The 23,231-nt window shown below is 43.7% G+C and overlaps 1 protein-coding gene across 3 annotated transcripts in view; it reads left to right on the top strand.

The window, feature by feature from the left end:
- The first annotated feature begins 825 nt into the window (after nt 1–825).
- NPHP1 (nephrocystin 1) overlaps nt 826–23,231 on the top strand; it is a 37,759-nt gene continuing 15,353 nt past the window's right edge. For 2 of the 3 annotated variants that reach the window (XM_073339799.1, XM_073339800.1), the window contains exons 1-14: nt 826–961; nt 2,927–3,000; nt 5,481–5,541; nt 6,556–6,692; nt 7,630–7,855; nt 9,484–9,585; nt 10,416–10,516; nt 11,018–11,060; nt 11,406–11,490; nt 12,098–12,192; nt 13,498–13,626; nt 14,711–14,785; nt 16,650–16,760; nt 19,677–19,759. In XM_073339799.1, the coding sequence (XP_073195900.1) occupies nt 836–961; nt 2,927–3,000; nt 5,481–5,541; nt 6,556–6,692; nt 7,630–7,855; nt 9,484–9,585; nt 10,416–10,516; nt 11,018–11,060; nt 11,406–11,490; nt 12,098–12,192; nt 13,498–13,626; nt 14,711–14,785; nt 16,650–16,760; nt 19,677–19,759 (1,448 nt within the window). In that variant the 5' untranslated portion in view covers nt 826–835. The remainder of the gene's footprint in view (nt 962–2,926; nt 3,001–5,480; nt 5,542–6,555; nt 6,693–7,629; nt 7,856–9,483; nt 9,586–10,415; nt 10,517–11,017; nt 11,061–11,405; nt 11,491–12,097; nt 12,193–13,497; nt 13,627–14,710; nt 14,786–16,649; nt 16,761–19,676; nt 19,760–23,231) is intronic. The other variant, XM_073339798.2, reaches the window with a different exon arrangement.

Here is a 23,231-nt window from a genome sequence, read left to right as displayed (position 1 = left end):
ATCTGGTCACCCTATGTCCGCCAAGACCCTTTCAGGTGGTCTGAAAAAAAAGTTTGAGAACCACTGGTTCAGAGTGCAGAGGGAAGCAGTCTCGTAGATCACCTGCTAGAAAAAAAATCTTCTGAATATGTCAAATTAATGTGAAAAGGCTATGAAGAAAATTAAATGGCTTCTTCCATGGCTCAGTGGGTGTGAGAGAGAAGAACTGGGGCAGGGGCAGGGGTAGAATTTCTGCCTGCAACACAGCCCTGCTGTGCAGACTCCTTTTGTAGCAGGTCCAGCCTGGTCCATGCATGGAGCTCGTAAGTGCTGTGGCAATAACAAAAAGCAAAAACAAGTTTGGCAGAATTTATTTTGTAGGATTTGGGGGGATAATGTAGATGTTTATGTTTATTTCTGGGCGTGTTGTCAAATGTATAGCTGTGGGGGACGACAGTCCTTATTCAGCGACGGTCCCTAGACCTGCTCAAGCAGCCTTTTTCTTTGCTGCCCTTGACCCGTCAGTTACCAGGGGGAGTATTTGGCGTGTGCGCATCCACAGCCGCCTCGGAGGTGCAATCAGCAGCACCCACTGGTTACAACTCCAGGCCTCTAGCGAACCTGGACGCGCAGACGGAGAACGAGGCCAGCGCAGACTACAACCCCCAGCATGCACTGCTCCCCGGGCTCCCACCGCGAGGCCCGGGGTAGGGGAGCGCGACTTTTGGGCCCCACTGCATCCTGGGATGCGTAGTCTTTGCCGGTGATTCAGGACCGCGAGAAGCACGCCAGCCCCCGTTGCATGCTGGGACGCGTAGTTCGCCTCTGGCTCCGCAGCGGGCTCCCCCGCCCTCCGATGCTCGGGACGCGCGGCGATGACGACGTCCAAAGCGTTCGTCTCCTTAGCGACGCGATGTCCGGGCGGAGGGGCCGCAGCCCGCTGCAGGGGGCTCAGCGGCGGGGCCGCGAGCTGCGGCTGCAGGTGCCGCCCGTCCCGCGCACCCCCGCCCCGAAGCTACAGCGCGGGGAGCGGCGCCCCCTGCCCGTGGGGTGTGGGGGGATCCAGTCTGGGCGGGGGGAGCGGCGCCCCCTGCCCGTGGGGTGTGGGGGGATCCAGTCTGGGCGGGGGGAGCGGCGCCCTCTGCCCGTGGGGTGTGGGGGGATCCAGTCTGGGCGGGGGGAGCGGCGCCCTCTGCTGGCCGGGTGGGGGGGATCCAGTCTGGGCGGGGGGAGCGGCGCCCTCTGCTGGCCGGGTGGGGGGGGATCCAGTCTGGGCGGGGGGAGCGGCGCCCTCTGCTGGCCGGGTGGGGGGGATCCAGTCTGGGCGGGGGGAGCGGCGCCCCCTGCCCGTGGGGTGTGGGGGGATCCAGTCTGGGCGGGGGGAGCGGCGCCCCCTGCCCGTGGGGTGTGGGGGGATCCAGTCTGGGCGGGGGGAGCGGCGCCCCCTGCCCGTGGGGTGTGGGGGGGATCCAGTCTGGGCGGGGGGAGCGGCGCCCTCTGCTGGGCGGGGGGAGGGATCCAGTCTGGGCGAGGGGAACGGCGCCCTCGGCTGGGTGGGGGGAGCGGCGCCCTCTGCTGGCCGGGTGGGGGGGATCCAGTCTGGGCGGGGGGAGCGGTGCCCTCTGCTGGCCGGGTGGGGGGGATCCAGTCTGGGCGGGGGGAGCGGCGCCCTCTGCTGGGCGGGGGGAGGGATCCAGTCTGGGCGGGGGGAGTGGTGCCCCCTGCCCGTGGGGTGTGGGGGGATCCAGTCTGGGCGGGGGGAGCGGCGCCCCCTGCCCGTGGGGTGTGGGGGGGATCCAGTCTGGGCGGGGGGAGCGGCGCCCTCTGCTGGGCGGGGGGAGGGATCCAGTCTGGGCGGGGGGAGCGGCGCCCTCTGCTGGGCGGGGGGAGGGATCCAGTCTGGGCGGGGGGAGCGGCGCCCTCTGCTGGGCGGGTGGAGGGATCCAGTCTGGGCGAGGGGAACGGCGCCCTCGGCTGGGTGGGGGGAGCGGCGCCCTCTGCTGGCCGGGTGGGGGGGATCCAGTCTGGGCGGGGGGAGCGGTGCCCTCTGCTGGCCGGGTGGGGGGGATCCAGTCTGGGCGGGGGGAGCGGCGCCCTCTGCTGGGCGGGGGGAGGGATCCAGTCTGGGCGGGGGGAGTGGTGCCCCCTGCCCGTGGGGTGTGGGGGGATCCAGTCTGGGCGGGGGGAGCGGCGCCCTCTGCTGGCCGGGTGGGGGGGATCCAGTCTGGGCGGGGGGAGCGGCGCCCTCTGCTGGGCGGGGGGAGGGATCCAGTCTGGGCGGGGGGAGCGGCGCCCTCTGCTGGGCGGGTGGGGGGATCCAGTCTGGGCGAGGGGAACGGCGCCCTCGGCTGGGCGGGGGGAGCGGCGCCCTCTCCTGGGCAGGTGGGGGGATCCAGTCTGGGCAGGGGGAGCGGCGCCCTCTCCTGGCCGGGTGGGGGGGGATCCGGTCTGGGCGGGGGGAGCGGCGCCCTCTGCTGGGCGGGTGGGGGGATCCAGTCTGGGCGGGGGGAGCGGCGCCCTCTGCTGGGCGGGTGGAGGGATCCAGTCTGGGTGAGGGGAACGGCACCCTCGGCTGGGCGGGGGGAGCGGCGCCCTCTGCTGGGCGGGTGGGGGGATCCAGTCTGGGCGGGGGGAGCGGCACCCTCTGCTGGCCGGGTGGGGGGATCCAGTCTGGGCGGGGGGAGCAGCGCCCTCTGCTGGGCGGGTGGGGGGATCCAGTCTGTGCGGGGGGAGGGATCCAGTCTGGGCAGGAGGGGCGGTGCCCCCTGCTGGAGAGGCGGGGGGGGATTCTGTGGAGGGGGAGTGGTGCCCCCTCCTGGTGGGGTTGGTGGGATCCAGTCTGCCCCCGATGTTGTGGGTGGGGGTTGGGAACAACTTTGATATCTGAGCCACTGAGCCTGTCTGCCCACTGCTGTGCACGTCTGAATGCTGGACTCTTACCATGCAGGTGGAGGCACTGCTTTCTGACAGCAAGGAGAGGGGGGCCCTTGACCCTGCGAAAAGGAAGTACCTTTTTCAGAGGTAATTAACCCTAACAGTGCACGCTGCATAGAGACAAAGCGCACTGCTGTATCTGAAATCTAGGCTGTGGCGGTAACATTTGTGTGATGCTCTATTAGCTATCTCATGGCTAAGCAATTTGCCACTGAGAGATAGCTGTAGCCGGTTTTGATAGAAATTTTCCTAATCTATTTTGCTGATAAATTCATCTTCAGGGATGTGGAGGGATGCCCATGTAAATGAATTACTGGGTGGCAGAGTAGACTAGTGTGCTGGGAGTCAGGAGACATGGGTTCTAATCCCAGTTCTGCCACTGACCTCCTATGCAGTTTTGGTCAAGCTGTTTCACCTCTCTGTTCCTCTTTTCCCCACCTGTAAAATGAGGATCATATACTGTTCTTCCTTTCCTTTGCTTTGTTATCCATGGATCGGAATCTTCAGTTGATGAACCTAATATAATTATTTTAGAATATTCAGTTAATCAAAACATTAAATATAAAAATCTATTCTGAAGTGGCAAATTTGAACTCCCAAGTCAGGCAATGGAAACGGTAAAATATGAGAGGTTAATGTTAACTCTCTCACACCACATATGCATAAACAAAAATATTATACGCATTTAGGCCCCGATCCTGCAAACTGTTACGCATGTGCTTAACTTTACTACAGTGAGTAGTCCCACTGAAATCAATAGGACGACTCTTAGCAGCAAAGTTAAGCACATGCAGAAGTATGTGCAGGATCAGGGATTCAGTGGCCTAATTAGTACCTGACTGTGTGCACTATTAGTGGACACCCCTGGTACTACATAAATAATAAAGGATTTAAATATGGCATACTGTATGTGTATGAGTGAGTTAAGGTTGCCCCATGAATCTTATATTTTTAATATTTTTACTTCTTGTATGTGAACTAATACTATACTAGAAGCCTTTTACATTTAATTTTCTGTTAAAAATAAATAAGGAAGAGAATCCACCTGTGACACGATGGTGTAGTACAGCTGTGTTTGACGTTTTCACCTTGTGTGTGCTTATAAACACCCTAGTTGCAGTATTGTGCAGATCACATTCTGCATCAGTACAATTCTGCCAATTATATAGCTTAAAACGTAGAACAAAGTTTTTCTATACATCCACAAAACCATTTTTTTTCTTTCAAAACTGCATAGTTTTGAAAGAAACCTGTTCAACTCTCCGCACCAGAAAGCATCATTGAGAACTATTCACGTATGCAGTGAAGATTTAAAATCAAGCCTTTTAGACATGAACAGGTCTCAAAAAGGTCTTATGCTACTTAACTTTAAAAATATTTTTTTATGCTCAGGGAATGCGATACTTGCTGGATAGAATTTCTGCTATGAAGGCTGTAGCTCAAGTATAAGGTTATTTCTTATTATTTAACAGAGCAAGGCTCCAGTCTTGCTGTGTGGGGCACAGGCAGATTGCTGCACCTGCATGAGCCCCATGGGAGTCAGCAGGGTTCGATGCAGGTGCAGGCCTGTATGCTACACAGTGCAGAACTGGGATCTACACTTCCAGTGCACTCTTTGGTAAAATATATGAGATAAAATATTTGTTAAATGAGTTCATTTTCTCAGGACAGAATCAAAATATTTTTAATAATACAATGAGACCCCTTTAAACGCACTTTTATTCTGATGTGCTAAAATGTTGTCTTTTTGACAGGTTTATACCGTGCAAGAGAAAACAACAAGTTTGAAATTGATAGTGTTCTATTCAACTTTGTGGTGCTTAGCCCTGGCAGGCATAGTATATCTTCTGTGCAGTGGATTGACCACTTTGCTCGGAGAAAAAGCAGCACAAAACTGTAGCAGAGAGATGTAGCTCTGTTCATAGGAAAGAGAGCTTGAGTAAATGAATTTCACATGTATTGCAATGCCATGTGCTGAGTCCAGTCATCATTTCTCCCTCTCATTATAATGCCGTTCTTCTTGTGAAAATTATTCCAGCCAAAGTTCTGAGGCACCTCTGTGTGTGGCTCCATTGTGTGAAAAAAGACATATGGATGCCTTGTGGCTTGCTCTCCTTTTAAAAAATGTTTTGTTTTTTAAAAAGTTGTAATCTCTTTCTGCTTGTGTGTCAGATGATGTTGGCTTTAGCCTACCACGAGGCAAATACTTGTTGTTTCTTATGCTATTATTTACATAGCACCATAGACGGTTCCAGAGAGTTTAGGAAGGCAAAGTCCCTGTTCTAAGGAGCTTAAAATCTAAGGTCCTGATCCTGGATTAATCCAGGTCCTTGCACCTGTGAAAAGCCCCTTTGCCTAAGGTCTTGCAAACACTTACATGCTTAACTTTGTGCACTAAATAGCCCCATTGACTTAAGTGGGACTACTCATGTTTGTAAAGTTACATATGTACATAAGTGTTTTCAGGATCAGGGGGCTAACTTACATGTTTCAGAAACTATACACAGTTTTAGTTGTTCATACATCAGAAGAGATCATACAACCTATGTCATTTGTTTCCAATATAGATGTATGGAGTTGAAGAAATCAGTGGATGAAAATACATCTGTTCTTCAAAACTTGAAAAAAGTAAGTTCTGAGGTTAAAGCATTTCCTATTTTCCCAAAATAAATTGTACAGAATGTTCAGAGAACGATAATATTCTTAGATTGTAAATTCTTCAGGACAGGCACCATCCCTGACTTTTTGTAAAGCAGCTAGTCTGTCTGGGCCCTGATCTTGACTGAGGTCCTTTGGGATTAGTCTAATATTAAATAATTATATATTTTTCTGTATGCCTTATAATGTAAAGTTCTGTGGTTTAAGTGTTTCTTAACATTACTTAATATTCTAGTGGGTTTTTTAATAGGAAAATATCATGGAATTGAAGAATAAGAATATAGATTTTCACCCCCCTCTTGGCTAGATGGAAGATCTAGAAAAATATTAAGGAAACTTTATAGTAATAGATTTCAGGGCTGATATTATCTAAACAGGAAATGGGAAAATGGCCATCCCCATGCTTAGTTACTTAAATGATATCAAGGCAAGAAGCTAGAACATATTGATCAAACAAGAAGTTAAAATTAGCTGAGAGCGCTAAGGCCTGAATGCATTCAATCCTAATATTCCTCCTTCTCCGCCCCCCTCCCCTGCCCACCTCTGGCTGTTTTATGTGAACTCAGTGGAATGGCCTGATTCAGTAGGTGGCCTCTGAGCACGCCTACTGGATCAGGCCCTGCATGTGACTTAGGTGGCTGAATACTTATCTTCCCCTGGTTTGTGAGTTGCTCTGGGGCTTAGGCAGAAGATAGGTGCCCAGATGCTTAGAGGGAGGCAGTACTGTGCAAGCCCAGAGATGGAAACTTAGGGGCCTAGGGAACTTTTACTGCAACAACTTAGGTGCTGAGTGAATTTAGGCACCTGCAGGATTTGGTGGTGGTGGTGCGGGGGGGTTGTGCATTACAGTGGTGCCAAAACAAGGAGTTAGCGCCTAACTCCTTTTGTGCATTCTGGCATAAATGATTAGAAACCACAATTTTTTAATTGAGGGTTTAGCGTCATTTGACTCCTTCAGCAGTTTGGTGTATTCTTCTTTCTTAGGCTGATGAGCCTGCTCCTGTGGGGAATTATAATCAGAGAAAAGAAGAGGAAGAAAAACAATTGTTAACACTCTCTCAGCAGCTACAGAAACTTGCTGCAGTCCTGAGTCAGGACAATGTGAGCAAGGGTTACAATGTGTAAGTAGTATAAACAGGCAAATACATTTTAATTAGCCTATTGTTAAGAAATATTAGGGAACAGGTGGCTGCGTTTTATACCCATAGAGCTTGTTTTCATACTCTTATAAAAATGTATTCATTTGTACAGCTGAAACAGACTCATTCTCATATGACAGAAGCTGAAGATAAAATACCAAAAAATTCCATATCAACTGTTCTGAAATGTGGTCACTATAGCATTCATATCCTTTTCATTTTTGTCTTTTTACAGTATGCCCCTTCCAGACATTGAAGCATGGGCCACTGCTCACCTATTCCCTCAGAGAAAACTTTCTTCTTTATGCCCCAAGCGTTCTAGCACCAAGAACAAAGAAAAGCACAAGTTGCTAAACTGGGGAGCAGTGCCATGGGAAAGAGGTTTCTCTGGGGTTCCTGGAGGCTGGAGCCCTCTTTGCACTTAGGGAAAATTGAGGATCAGGAATGTGGGGTCAGAAAAATAAACCAAAACGTTAAAAGGGCCAGACCTGACTGAAAGGCAGGGAGAGGCACATAAAAGAATACTGTAAGTAGGTAGGCACTGTGAAGGCTGAAGATGCACAGCTCCTGTGGGGAGCAGTTTTGTTGACTGCAGACAAGAAGGATCTGACTAGAAGATTCCATGGGTTGTGGTTAGGTCCAAAATAGAATGTGACCATCAGGGGTTGGGAAAGGGCGTTTATCTGCTGGATTGCAATCCCTGCCCATAGGGACCACTGCACACCTTTAGAGTTTGGGAATTTCTGCCTCTTGTGCTAGGAAGCTGAGACCCAGGAATGAGAACCCTGCTGCAAGGTAACTTCGGAGATGCTAAATGATAAGGAAAGTAATTCTCATTTATCTGTTGTAGAATAATCTGGAGGTGACCCATTAAAATAAGAAATTGTGGTAAACGTGGGGTATCGTTTGTCTTGTGCAGAGATGGGAAATGTCAAAATAGTCCTCAAACAGAACAGGAAAATGAGGAAGAGGAGGAGGAGGATGAAGAAAGTAGTGGGGAGGAAGATGCTGAAGAGGAGGAGGAGGATGGTGATAATGATGAAGAAGAGGATGATGACGATGAATTGGAAGATCAACCAACAATTAAAGAATGTATCACAGTTGGTGATTTTGTTGCTCAGCAGGAAGGGGATCTCACGTTTAAGGTACATATATCTTTGAAAACATTATAAAATGTGTTTGAACACATACTGCATCCTCCGAATATCATAAATGACTGTGTGTGTATTGACGCCTCAGAATTCCGATTAAAGAAATTAATGCAAATCCACTGCTCTCTTCAGTCCCTCCTTTCCAATTGCCCATCTCTTCTTCTAGACCAGGGGTTCTCAAACTGGGGGTCGTGACTGCTCAGGGGGTTGTAAGATTATTAGTTGGGGGGTCTCGAGCTGTCAGCCTCCACCTCCAAACCCCACTTCACCTCTAGCATTTATAATGGTGTTAAATGTTTTAAAAGTGTTTTTAATTTATAAGGGGGATCGCACTCAGAGGCTTGCTGTGTGAAAGGGGTCACCAGTACAGAATTTGGAGAACCACTGTTCTAGGCATGCCATCTTGTCAGACTATTTTGTCTATACAAAATAGTGCTTCTGGAGTAATGCTCCTATCCAGCTGCTCTGACCACACCCAGTTCCCTGCACTTGCTGATTTTTTTTTCCACATCAAATTCAAACTCCTTATGCACATCTTCAGATCTCTACATAAACCTCAGCCCTTCCTATGTCCCTCTTAATTCTCTTTCCTTGTTGCTCCCTTTGTTTCCTTTTCCCACTCTTGCCCTTGTGCCTTTCATGTTCCCTTAAACTTGGGTAGCCTCTTATTTTTGTCCACTAAGCATTCCTCCATACTCCTTTGATATCCATTTTCCCATGAATCCTTTCTACACTGGTCTTAACAAAGACTGACCAAAACCTCCATTATCTGATGTGCTGTCATATGTTCTGTCTTAGATTGTGAACTGTTTGGGGCTGGGCTGTATCTTATCTTTGTTAAAGAGCAGTGTGTGTGTGCTTCAAAAATGGTTAGTAATATCTGGTTGGAAATGTTGTGATGAAGCTTTTTCAGACTACTGTTTGGAGCAAAGCAGTCAAGAAAACTCCTTACAGATGCACACTTAACAGTGAAATCAGTCCGTGCTTTTAAAATCACTTTAACAAATTGGAGAATGCCAAAGCATGAACTAGCATGGTGGGGTTATGAGCTACCATGTGGCATATGGGTGTTTGGACCTCTGTCTCTTGTTTCTGGCCCTTTGAATGTGAGGAACCATCTAGCAACCACTCCTCTTGACTCAGGAGCATATTTGATAGATGAGCTCAGAAAGGAGCCTTTGTGGCCGGACTCTGTAAGGTTAAGTATCTTTTGTTTACATTTCCCCCAAATCTACCTTGAAGAACAGCTGAGCAAGAGGAAACCTTGGAGGCATATTCTAGAGAATTCTTGGCCTGTAACTCTACTGAAATGCCTTCTAAGTATTTTTTCTTACCTAAAAATAAAGTTGAGCTTTTACCACCATAGGATATCAGGGAAAAGTAAACTAGTTCAATAAAACTGCAGTTGTTTCAAAGAATTCATGATAAACCAGAATCTGAAATCATCAGGGTAAACCAGTCTTAGATAAATATTAGATTTAAGAACAAATTAAAAGGCAGTTGCATTTTATTCTAAGACAGAATGTGACCAACAGTTGTTCCATGAGTAATTTTTAAACATCTGAATATCAATGCATTTGTCTCTTTTCTTCTCTCTTTTCCCCCACCCTCCATTACTGAAGAAAGGTGAAGTGTTGCTCATACTTGACAAAAAGCCTGATGGTTGGTGGATGGCTAAAAATTCCAAAGGGGAGAGAGGCCTTGTTCCTAAAACCTATCTCATGGTTAGTATGCTTCCATCTTCTTCCTTTGTATTTGTACATCAGAAATATGATGAGTGAGATGTATAAAGCTACAGATGGTTAGCAAGGCATTTTTTCTAACTTCACAAAGATAAATTATATTGCTGTTAATTTTTTGTAAATGAAAGCAGAGCCCTTGAAACATGATGTCTGACATGTAAGGGCAGCTGTGAATACCTAGGAGTGCTATAGAGTAATTCATATTCAGAGCTTAAAGAATACTTTCAAAAGCTCCTTTTAACTTTATGTACCAAAGTTTTTGTGCCCCATGAGACTTATTTAGGTGCATACCTGGCATTTGTGCACTTAAATTGGGTAGATGTCTAATGAGAAAACATGATGCATAAATTTGCATTTAATTACCCCACTTGGGTAGATTGAGTCCTGTCCTGAAGTCTGATCCTTTGTATCTTGTTGCATTGCACTGGTTCTTCTCTCTTGTGAGAGACCCTTGCAGGGCCAAATCACAGAGCACATCAAGTAGCTATGGTTACTTTGTACTTCAAGGTTAAGGTGCCTTTTCCTCTCTGAGGAAGCTTGCTCTGGAAATGAGCTCTCTTGTTTACTATTTTAAGAGGCAAAAACTTGCTGCTATAAAAATTTTTAAATGACTGACTTTAGCTACAGAACCAAGGATAACATCATATTCTCTTGGTACCCTGTAGATGTCAGTCATTTTGTTCACTGACCATTAAAACCAGCTAAGCTCCTCTTCTAAGCTATTGAGACATCATGATGAGCGCTCATATTGTTTTTAAAGTCTGAACTATGAAGTAGGTAAAACACTTGACAACTTTAATCCTGAATTACAGGCATGCAATAAAGGAGTTGGCCGAGAGCCAAGTGAAGAGGAAAGTGAGGAAGACATAGAGGTGGTTGATGAAACAGCAGATAGAACCGAAATTAAAAAAAGGTAAAATGAGATTGCATTGGAGAAAATGAAGTGAAATGTAACCCCCCGCCCCTTGTCATCTTTATTTTTTTTAATGTGGGTGGTAAATTATTTGAAATGTAATACTTTGTTAGTTATGTTTCTCTTGGTCTGTAGCAATGGCTTTTTCAGTACAGGGGCAGCTGTATTTATTGTGTAGATTTCCAGTTTGAACTTTGCTTTAAACTTCCAGTCATTTCTTTCTTTACTATGTTTTTTTTTTGCTTTTTGATTTTTTGCCTCATGCAGCCAAAGAGTGGCTGCTGTCCCAGCTTCATAAACCACTCCACAGAGTGCAAAATAGTAATGTGTTTCCCAGCTACCTGTTGATGGGCACATCCACCTGATGTACTAGACTTCCACCATTCAGAGACAGATACATGTGTCTTATAGATATAGTAATTGTTCATTATGCATCCATATGTTGGCAATGCATTCATATTGTTTTGCTTTATATCCTTTTATTCCCCACCCTACCTGCAGAACAGATTCTCACTGGAGTGCTGTTAGAAAAGCTATCACAGAGGTGGGTATACCATATTTCTTGTAATATTACCTTAATGTTGTAATGTCAGTGTAATTTGTGACTACACTGTTTCTCTACAAAGCAAGTTCTGTCAGTGTGGTATAGCAAAATGGGAGATTGTGTGTAATCATCCATGAGGTCAGTCTAAGGATGTTTTGTGCTGAGAGGCCAAAATAGCTCTTAAGATAACTTAGGGGAACAGGTGACTGAATCCCAAGATTTGTGTGTTCTCCTTCGTGGTTGGCTGCCCTGGGATTGGAAGTTAGGATAAGGACATAAGCTAGTTGGTGGTTAGTGAAAACTGCAGCAAATTTAGAAAAAAAACTGATCTTATGTTTTGAGCAGAATAATACCATTGATGTGTTAGCAACCATGGGAGCTGTTCCTGCAGGATTCCGACCATCAACTCTCTCCCAGCTCTTAGAAGAAGGTAAGATTTTCTTGCAGTAATTGCAGTGCAGGATTCATTATCATCTGTGATGAGTTTCTGGTCCAAATTACTTGTCTGTTAAGAAAAGTCTCTTTCATTTTAAATTATCTATGATTGGTTGCCCATACTGGTTGTATATGACTCAGTAGTGTGTAGGAGTCTTCTTAGTTTCTTTCTTTATTCATCTGGGGTGAAATCCTGGCCCCACTGAAGTTAATGGCAAAACTCCCTGTGACCTTGATGATTTCACCCCTGGAAGGGGAGAAATCTCCAAAGCAGTTCTTGTAGGCAGTGTAGGATAAGAATACTAAAAAGCCTTTTTTCCCCCTTCCCTGCCACAATTTCTGTAACCATAGCTTAATTGTGGACTTCATTTCTTTAAGAGGGCACTTGAAGAATGTTGATAGCAATGTTTTTTATTAATCGTACTTTTTGATTTCCTTTTGTCCTAAGAAATAAGATGGTCTGGGTAGAAAACACTGTGTTCCATAGATGGATGTTTCCTTGTGATGACGAAATCTATAACTAAATTGAATCTATGCCATTAGGAGAGATGGGTGAGGGAGTATAAACAATATAATAAAACATTAAAAGGTTGTTTTTCTAGGGAATCAGTTTCAAGCCAGTTACTTCATACAGCCTGAATTGACTCCTTCACAACTGGCTTTCAAAGACATAGTGTGGAGCCCTGAAAAAGACACTGTAAGTAATTTCTGTTGATAAAGCTCTGAACGCTATCACTTTCAGGATAGATGACCAGAGTCTTTAGATGAAGAGGTCCAGAGCCCACAAAACAAATATCATGTTATTAGTAAATATTGAAGTGAGATAAATGTTAACATTCTTCTGTGTCACTCCTGGGCATTCCAGGCAGTAGATATCATCTCATCCTACTAGCTGACAGACAGAACATCAAAAGAAACATGTGATGTCAGCCCCCAGATCAGAGCCAATTCCAGCTGAGCATACCTGTTGCTTTCCTGTCTTCCAGGTGAAACAGCTGTACAAGGCTGAACTAATCTTTTAGTTAGATCTTAAACTTTTGTCTGACATTGTGAAATCCCTCAGTTCAGTTAAATAGTTGTTTCTCACTGTGACGTTTTGGTTCATTTTCTAACATAACTTTGCAACATCATTTGAATATTGTAGTGGCAAAAATGTGTATAAGCCCGGCATTTAGAAGAGAGTAGCTCAGAAAATTGAAATGCCAGACTTCCTCCTGGGTCTTTGCTTATCTTGTTATCAATGGGAGAACCTACTGTTTGTCACATTAAATTAACTTGCATCTTCCACGTTATGGATGTGAATTACAATACAATGTCATTGCCGTAAGACAAAGAGATGATCTGTGCCAACCATTCCAGCTTATGTTGGATAGACAGGATGTTCTCAGCCCTGTGTCTTGTCTGAGGGTACATTATAGGACACAGACTCCTGGTACATGTTCAGGATGGATATGGAAGAGTGTTGAACTTTGGCCTGTATCTGGAGCGTGGGTCTGTGGACAAAACTGAAGGGTGAGTGGGATGGAGTTGGCGTATCCTGCCCGCTGTGGCATGGCGGTTAAGCTTCAGATGTTTGTAGTTATTAAAAACAATCTGTGTTGTGCAAATAAGTGGCCTGTGTCCAACCTTAACTGTAACTTGAGAGTGCTTTTTGCCTGGGCTTGTTAGATGGCTTTTTATAAAAATACTGTGTGATAACTTGATGGAGGTGAAATAGAGCTAGTCTCAAGCCAGACCCTGGTAGACCTGTGTTCAGAAAAGCACCATCACACTTAACATTAATTAGCACACTTGTTGTCTGAGCAGAACAGCCAAGAGCTGAATGGCATGGAGACTGACTTGTCCCCTAGAAGGGGTCTCTCCACAAAAGGGTTGAGATATTGCGGAAAAGCTTTGCTGTTGCCACTTGTGCTACACACATACACACACACAGAGACACTACTATATTTAGGAGGACCATGTAGATTTAATTCTCTCTTTTATTATTTTGTCCGATTCATAGATTCAGCCAAGACCAACTCGAGTGTCACTGATTTTAACTTTATGGAGTTGTAAAATGATTCCTCTTCCAGGAGTGAGCATACAGGTTCTCAGTAGACATGTTCGACTCTGTCTTTTTGATGGTAACAGGGTGAGTTGCTCTGATGCAATAAAACGTAACATTCCAGAAATAGTGAGGTTAAAACATGATATATTTAAGGGATTTCTGAATGGATTTAAAATGATCACATTTGGGCTGCCTCTTATGATGGGTAACATTTTCAAAAGTGCCTAAGTGATGGAGGAGGTTAAGTTCCATTTTTAAAAGTGACTGAAACATTTAGGAGACCGAGTCTCATTGAAAGTCAAGGGGACTTGGACTTCTAAATGCCTAAGTTACTTTTGAAAATGGGACTTAACTTCTAAGTCACCTAGATTCTTTTGAAAATTTTACCCTAGATCCCCAATTTCATTTAACCCATTTATGATGCTTTTTACACACAAGAAACAGATCTGCTGAGTAAGTGCTATTTTTTACAGTCACTTTTTGGAGTACAATTGTACTTTCATCTTAATTGCAGTTTACACACCTTTAAAAAAGTAATATGAAATGAAATATATAAACTGACTGTAACTGGGCCAATTTCAGATACTTTTTTTTTTTAAAGAGCTTTATGTAAACTCACATTATTTTAGTAAATAAATTTTCAGTACAAATTTGATTCTGTTTGTCTAAAAAGCACCAAGCATACTTATACCATTGTATAAATTATAGACAAAACATTAATTTCTTAAATCCAGATGAATAAAAATCTTATAATCCAGAGTTTCAAAATTCTGAAAACCTTTTATAATCTGTCACCAACCTCTGTGGATTCCTCAGAGTTCAGAGGACTCTCCTCATTCATTTCACCCCACTATTCTCACCCCCTACATCAAATCATGTATGTTCATGGCCAAGGGAATGTCCCACTGCACCTTCTGCAGCTGCTGCTAAATTGCTAGAGAGGCTGTGCTGTGCTTGGTGATTCTTCTTTCAGGGAATATGATTCCTCAGCAGTGCTCTTAACACGTCCTAGCTAAGAAGGGTGAAGGACAGACATGGTCTGATCCTGCATTGCAATGCAGAGTGCTGGACTAGCCTTGCATGATACTGTATTTTCTTAGAGCTACATCATTTTCCAGAAAACTAGTTTTTAATATTTTCCCCACCATAATTTCCTATCTCATTTTAGGTACTGAGTAACATTCATACAGTTAGAGCTACATGGCAACCTAAAAATCCCAAAACATGGACCTTCTCTCCACGGGTAGGTATATAGCATAGCAAATGGACTTGGCCAGTATGTGTGTGTATCTGCTAATTGTAATACAGCGTATTTAGATGTTGTCAGCTAATAGGCTCATCTCACTTTTAGTCTTCTTACATTTTCTTCATATATTGGAAAGGTAAAAATGGGACTAATTGTACTGTGCCTGAGGCATTTAGCCCTCAAAAGCATTAGCTCTGAGTGAAGGGATGTATCTTGCAAATACTTGCTATTGAGTATAGCACTTAGTACCCAGTAACCCTAAAGCACTCTGCTTGGGAATGTTTGCAGGATTGGGCCCTAACACAGGGTCTCTGTTGGCTCACTTAAGTCAAGACTGTTCCAATTTCTCTGGGCCCACAGATCTGACCCAATACATTTTCAGTTTGGGGGAAGTATGTGATGTTAATGATAATACCTAGCAGTCTCCACCCATAGATCTCAAAACCTACAAAATCACAGGTTTCAGAGTAACAGCCGTGTTAGTCTGTATTCGCAAAAAGAAAAGGAGGACTTGTGGCACCTTAGATCATCCGATGAAGTGAGCTGTAGCTCACGAAAGCTTATGCTCAAATAAATTGGTTAGTCTCTAAGGTGCCACAAGGAGTACATTGTAATTCCTGCATTGTAATGCATTGTAATTCCTGCTTTACCTGTGGAAAGACTGATGCGCGCAGATGAAGTGACATACCCAAGGTCACAAGTACAGTATAGCGAAGATACGGTAAATGTTGTAAGGCCCACAGCTGCACCACCTCAGAGTGGAACTGATAAGGTTTTATTAGCTAATCAGGACTGGGTTAGGTGTCTGCTTGGCAGAATTCCATTTTTTTTTCGGTTTCAACAATATTGATTTTTATTATTTTTATCAATTTTTAATTATTTTTATTTTTACAGTTGTGGAAAATTAAGGGAGGATAGTGTTGGGGTTAGGGAGGAGCCATTCAGCAGCAGGATGGCCTCCCCCATGGCTGAGGGCTTGTCCTTCTCTTCCCGGTCCTGACCAGGGGGTCTCTGCTCTGGCCGGCCAGGACCATACCCTCCCCCACACCTTGCATCTGCAGGGATTCATTGTCACCAGCTCTGTAGCCATGCAGCTCTGCAGTCACGGCTCTGCTCACTTATTCACTCATGTGACAGCAGGCAGCAGAGAGCCCTGTGTGTTGCTGTAGGGTCGGCGACATGCCATTCTTGCAGGCACAAGGTGCGCGGGGGAGGCCGTACTTGTGCTGTCTGTTGCCCATGGATAACTTTTTTTTGTCGATTTCAGTGTGAAGTTGAAATTGACATTTGACAACATCTGTCAGTTTAAATCGAATCCGGACAAATAAAGTTGTGTGTGTACCAAGGAAATGCTGTGAGGAACTGATGTTAGTTATTCAGCAGGTGGCACTCTGTGCTTGGATTCCGTATAAACTTGGACACGAGAATGTGTTATTAGCAATGGAAAGGAGGAGAATGCTGCTGTGAATAAACTTCCTTTGTATTTTCATTATCGTAGCTTATGACTGATAACCTGCCTTCAGCTGATGTTGTGTAGGATCACTGTACGCTGTCAAATTGCTGCTGTATGTTAACTCCAATGGTGGCTGTGTTTCTCTGGTGGGAAAAATCATCTCTTATTTGTAAAATGCTTTGAGAGCCGATAATTACTAAAGGAGTTACTTTTACAGATTAGCAGCATTTTATGGAAAAACAGAACAGTATTTTTGCCTTAAATTGAATCTTTTTAGTTAAAAGAAAATGATGAATAATGAGATTGAGTCTTTTATAGAAGATGCTAGAGTCAATGTATTCAGAGGTTTTTAAAAATTGGAATCTTGAAGATCTACACTCACATCTTATTTTTGTTTTAATTTATTAGGTAACAGGCATCTTACCCAGCTTGCTTGATGGTGACTGTTTTATCAGGTCCAATTCTTCATCTCCAGACATTGGTATATTATTTGAACTTGGCATCACTTATATTCGCAATGTAAGCATATAAAGATGGATACATTTTCAAAACTGAATGTTTTATTATTATTACTTCCAGAATCTCAACATCAAATAATTGTAGTACAATAGAAAACTTTGTTTTTTATTTTTCCTTGGATTTACTCAGTTTTTTAAAGTGATTTTTAGTGCTAGTCAAATGTTAGATTGACAGCAATGGAAACTGAAGTCCTATTTCTCCACAGAAAAGGTATAATATCCATCTCACCCCACCCACTACCATCTGTGGAGGAATAGAGAGGTAGTTTTTGATCCTTGTTTAGCGATCAGAACACTTTCTCTTTCTGATCACTGGTCATCAGAAAGTTTTACCTGTCCTGAAAACATTTTTATTGGTCTTCCAAAGATCTGACATTAATTGTGATTATTAAGGACCAATTTCTTGTCACTCTGGTTATCATCTTGCTTTCCCCATTGCCTTCCAATTTTGGCATGATTAATAGCTCATAATCAAATCATTCAAGAATAATCTTTTATATAATTTGAAAGCTGAAATTGCAAACTCTTTCAAAAATGTATAACGTACTGGTTTCTAGCTCCAGTGGTTACTGTCTGTCTGATTGGGTACTTATAAGGATTGAGACTAGAGGGTGATGTGCAGAGAACCAGTTATCAGAGGCATGAGCTCCCATGAACTCTGAGATATAAAAACAAATAATTACACTGCTGGAAAGCAGAGATTCCTAGCTTTCATTTCTGAAGGTTCATGAAATATTGGCTCTGAAGAATCACTTGTTCCTCTGTCTAGCAGTACTTTTTGCCATTGTTTCAGGGCAGAATATAACAAGTTCCACATTGGTCATATAGTCCTGCTCTGCTGAGTCACTACATTAACCATGATTCCCCACCCCTCTGTCCCCCTGTAGCCGGTATCATCTCATGGTCTAGGTCTAGGAGAATTGTATATATAAATAGACTAGCTCTGTGTCTTTTGATCATTGGCGGTCTGGAGGGACCTATTGGGGAATGATGGCCTTCATTATGCTATTTGTCTAGTCAGGATTTTATTAAGGATGTGTGGCTAGAATATGGTTGTATAAGGGCTAGAGTTTGTGCAAACACCCTATTGGTCTTAATAATACATAGCTCTTGTATAGCACTTTCCATCTGTTGATTTCAAAGCAAATTACAAAGAAGGTAGGGATCATTAGCTCCATTTTACATGTGGGGAAACTGAGGCACAGAGAGGCAAAGTGACTCCCTCAGGGTCACCCAGCAGGCCAGTGATGGAGCTGGGAATAGGACTCCTCCAGTGCTCTGTCCACCAAGTAACACTGCCTCCATTACAAGTAAAATATTCTAGTGTTTGTGGTCACTGATATCATAAAAGATGGTTGTTATAGATTGATAAGCTTTACTCAATTAATTTTTTTTCTCAGGGTATCATTAGAGGTTGTTTGGAGGCTTTGCAACTATGCATTTCCTTATTGAGGGCTTGTCCACATGGTGCAGCAAAGTATGCCAGAGGAGTGAGATTTGTGAAGTGCAGTAATGTGTTGTTTCAGAGTAACAGCTGTGTTAGTCTGTATTCGCAAAAAGAAAAGGAGTACTTGTGGCACCTTAGAGACTAACCAATTTATTTGAGCATAAGCTTTCGTGAGCTACAGCTCACTTCATCGGATGCATACTGTGGAAAATACAGAAGATGTTTGTTTTTATATACATAAATCATGAAAAAATGGGTGTTTATCACTACAAAAGGTTTTCTCTCCCCCCACCCCACTCTCCTGCTGGTAATAGCTTATGTAAAGTGATCGCTCTCCTTACAATGTGTATGATAATCAAGGTGGGTCATTTCCAGCACAAATCCAGGGTTTAACAAGAACGTCTGAGGAAATGGCCCACCTTGATTATCTCTAACCCTCACCCCCCCTCCCCTTCCTCAGATGTTCTTGTTAAACCCTGGATTTATGCTGGAAATGGCCCACCTTGATTATCATACACATTGTAAGGAGAGCGATCACTTTACATAAGCTATTACCAGCAGGAGAGTGGGGTGGGGGGAGAGAAAACCTTTTGTAGTGATAAACACCCATTTTTTCATGATTTGTGTGTATAAAAACAAACATCTTCTGTATTTTCCACAGTATGCATCCGATGAAGTGAGCTGTAGCTCACGAAAGCTGATGCTAAAATAAATTGGTTAGTCTCTAAGGTGCCACAAGTCCTCCTTTTCTTTTTTTAGTAATGTGTTGCACTCTACCCGCCCCATGTAGACCCTGCCAGTAAAAGGTACTTAGCTTGTGTTAAGCTAGTCATGTTAACCCAGTGTGCTTTGCTGGTGCTGTGTAGGCAAGTCTTTAATGTCTTGCTTTCTTTAGAATTAATCTTCTCTTTGAATTTCCTGGCTTTCTAAAGCTTGTTTTTTATAATTACAACATTTTTGTAAGGTTTTGACACTCTTAAAGTACTGTTATGAATTCTCAACCTCAACTCCAGTTTAACTAGTGGTGGTGGTTGTTTGTCTGGTAATGCAATTTCAAAGGCCTGTGGGTGAGTGGATTTGTTGTTTGTATTTTTTTAAGTTCACCGTAGACTAAGGGTAACTTTGGACACACAACTGGACAGATATTTTCATGTTGTGATAATAGCTGCACAATTGTCTAATTCCAGCCCAACCTTTATTTGAAAATCAGGCCCATAATCTCTATTTAACTTTTTGGTTGCTTGCAAACACATACATAACACACACAAAGTTAGGGCAAAAGACACTCAAAAATGTTGTGATCAATACTCAATCCCCTGAAATTTTCAAGGTATATTTACAAAGTTCTGGAACCTTGTATATTTTTAAGGGAGATCTTTTATCTGTGGTTCAACAAAATGTCATTCATCTCTTAAGTTTTCTATTTTTAGCTGGCTGAATAAGAAGTTTTATTCTTCTATTACTTTCTAGTCAACTGGTGAAAGAGGAGAGTTAAGCTGTGGTTGGACATTTCTAAAACTCTTCGACTCCAGTGGAATTCCAGTTTCTTCCAAGTAAGTGGGCTGTATTTTCTCTCAGAGTATGAAGATTCTTTTTTAAACTCATACTTTTGCTTGCATTTTTGATGTAAAAATTCTTGTTGCAGTTAGCAGTAGAGCTGGAATTTCACATGTATTAACTGTATGTATAAGGGCATATGTATTTAATTGCAGAAAAATTAATCAGATTTGGGATTCTAATATTCAGGTGATGCTGGAACTTCTAATCAGAATAGTTTTGTACTAATTATCCCACCCTTCAAAGGCTCAAAATTAAGTATCCAAAAACTGGAATCAGATTTCAGAGTAACAGCGTGTTAGTCTGTATTCGCAAATGCAAGTGTATTTTGCAAATCTTTGTTTACGGAATGATTGTTTTTTTATCTAGATTACTACAGAGATATTAGGTTAAGTGGGAAAAAATTAAAAATCCAATTTATTAATCCCCTTGACACTCAGTTTATATTTTTGCATTTCTCTTGGCCTAGACAGTGAAAATCAATTTAGTCACTTTAACTTTTTCATAGATCCATAGTCTATAAGGCCAGAAGGGACCACTCTGATCATCTAGTCCATAGAACTGCCCTGGATTAATTCCTGTTAGAACTAGAGAATTTGTTTTAGAAAAATATCCAGTCTTGATTTAAAAATGGTCAGTGATGGCAAATCCACACAACTCTTGGTAAGTTGTACCAATGGTTAATTAACCTCACTGTTAAAATTCTGCACCTTGTTTCCAGTCTGAGTTTGTCTAGCTTCAATTTCCAGCCTTTGGATCTTGTTAAATCTTTGTCTGCTGGACTGAAAAGACCATTATTAAATTTTTGTTCCCCATGCAGGTACTTATAAATTGTGATCAAGTCACTCATTATCATTCTCTTTGTTAAACTGAATAGATTGAGCTCCTATCATTATGTCTTTTGTTTACAGGTTTATGTCTAATATTCCAAAAGCTTATGCTTCAGGGCTTCAGACAGCCACCTATAGGGGTCAAGAAGGGATTATTCCCCCCTGCACGCCCCCCCCAACCCATGTATTCTGGGTTTTTTTGGTCTCCTTCCTATGAAGGATCAGAGATGGCCACAGCTGGAGATGGAACACTGGACAGGGTGTGCCATGGCTCTGAGGTGGCACGAAGCACTTCTCTCTCTCTCAATGCTTGGCTGGCTGGTTCTTGGTCACGTGCTCTGGGGCTAACTGATCACCATAAGTGGGGTTAGCGTAGGGGACCAGGGCATAGGCAATCAGGCTCAGCAGTCACAGCTGAGCTGGGATTCACACATCAAGGAATGTAGTTGGTGAGCAGGGGTTGGGGAATCGCTAAGGCTGGGTTCCATAAGCAGGAGTTGGGGTCAGAGTCAGTCTGGCGTTGGAGACTGGAGATCAGAGATAGCACCAGCTGGGGTCAGGAGGCAAGAGTCAGGGTCAATGTTGAGCTGGGGTCAGAGACTGGAGATCAGGAGATGAGGTGAGATCTGGAGTTGCAGCAGGCCAGAAGTCTGGGTGGGTTGCCCAGACAGCTTCCTGGGGCACCCTCCAGGGTTAAATAGTGCAATTGGCCAGTCAGAGGGCTGCAGAGTATTGTCACTCTGGGTCCCTTGGGCAGTACTTCCTGTGGCTCCTACTCCCCATGCTCCCTGGTTAGGGCTCTACATGGCCTCCCAGTAGCACTGTGGGAATGTTAGTGATCTCAGGCTCTGCAGACCTAGGTTCTAGTCTGTGGAGCCTTACAGTCAGGAAGAAATTTTCCCCCAGGTCAGATTGGCAGTGACCTTGGAGTTTTATCGCCTTCCTCTGCAGAGTGTTGGTGTGGGTCATATGCCAGGATTATCAACATTTATCTAATTTAATCATTTTCGTGCCATTGCAGTGGCTTTGGTCCCTCCTATTCTCTGCCTGTGGCACATAGTGGTCTAGTCTCCTTTGGGCTGTAATACTTTGGTCTAATTTCAGTTGTTGGGTTTAGTGTGCGGGTGCTGGGTGGTGTTTAGTGGGCTGTGATATACTGGAGGTCAGGTTAGAGGTCTGTGATATAAAGGAAGTCCCTTCTGGCCTTACGATCTAGGACTCTATATGGCATTTTTTCCAATCTAATCATTCTTGTGGCACTTTTCTGAGCCCTCTCCAGTTTATCAACATCATTATTGAACTGTGGGCGCCAGAACTGGGCACCGTATTCCAGCAGTGGTCACACCAGGGCCAAATACAGAGGTAAAACAACCTCTCTACTTCTACTTAAGAATCCCCTGTTTATGTATCCCAGGATGGCATTATCCCTTTGGCCCCAGCATCGCACCAGGAGCTCATGTTCAGCTGATTATCCACCATGACTCCCAAATCCTTTTCGGAATCACTGCTTCTCAGGATAGTTTAAGTATTGGTTTTATAACCTCACTGCACTCCAATGCCATGGCTAGTCCTCCTTACAAAGACAATAAATTATATCGATTTGAAATGTTAGCAATAAGTATGCAATAACTAGCAGTTTCTAAGAGCAAAACTGTGCAAACAGACACACCTCTGGGTTGCATTATCAACACCTGCACTTTCTGTCCTTCTCTCATATAGGTGCACATTCCTTTCTTCTCCTTCCAAAATGGTATCAACCCTAAAACGATAGGTGAGATGTGAAGTCATTTTGAGTTGGGGTTTTACTGCAGTATGAATATTGTTGCCCAGCATTCACAGCTGTAAACATACAGTTTGTTTCTTTCAGTACTTCAATAAAAAAGGCCAAGCAAGACAAAACTGACTAATCAAATTTAACAGCACTTTCAGACACTGACGTTCTTTTGGTTTTATACTCTGTGGGCTCATCCCAAGAAAGTGTCCTGTAGAGCATGCCTTTCTAGCCACATGTTCTTCTAGGTTGAGTCAAATTATGCCAAAAGACCCAACAGGGGAATAACTGAATGGAATGGGATTAGAACTGAAACTTGGGGTCATTTGTTACGTATCCACTCTGTCAGCAGCTTCTGAGATATCACACTTGCTAAATGGGTGTATAAAGTATAGTGACATACGCTGAGCTGTTTGAAATATGGCTCAGTCTAGCCTGACTCAAATCTAAAATGGTCCAAACCATTTAAAAAAAATCTTGCTTGTACATGTGCAGTTTCCTCCTGTGCATAATGAATGTTTTATTGGCTGATTGCATTGTTTGCTCTGTCTCCCATAAATGGTATATCTGCTTTGACAAATGGAGTAAAATAGGGTAGAAGATGCAATGAGCTTTGAAGAATAAAAAAGAAATCTAGTGTCTGCTCTGTCAATAATCCTTTTAACAATAAAAAGCATACAGCACAAGAGAAAACAGTTTTCTTCTCTTTCTTTTCTCTGTTGGTGATCCTTCCATAAGACTCATGTCCTGCCCTGCTGCTAATACAGTGCTGTAAATACAGAGTCTAGAATTTTGAAACTACATGTTTATCTTCAGGCTGAAAACTTTAAAGCTTTGATGGCTAAAGTTTGATTCATGAATTAATAT

This window comes from Lepidochelys kempii, chromosome 3 (assembly GCF_965140285.1).
Source record: "Lepidochelys kempii isolate rLepKem1 chromosome 3, rLepKem1.hap1, whole genome shotgun sequence".
Classification (NCBI taxonomy): Eukaryota; Metazoa; Chordata; order Testudines; family Cheloniidae; genus Lepidochelys; species Lepidochelys kempii.
Note: the sequence above shows the minus strand (reverse complement) of the source record. Positions and strands in the feature narration are given on the sequence as shown.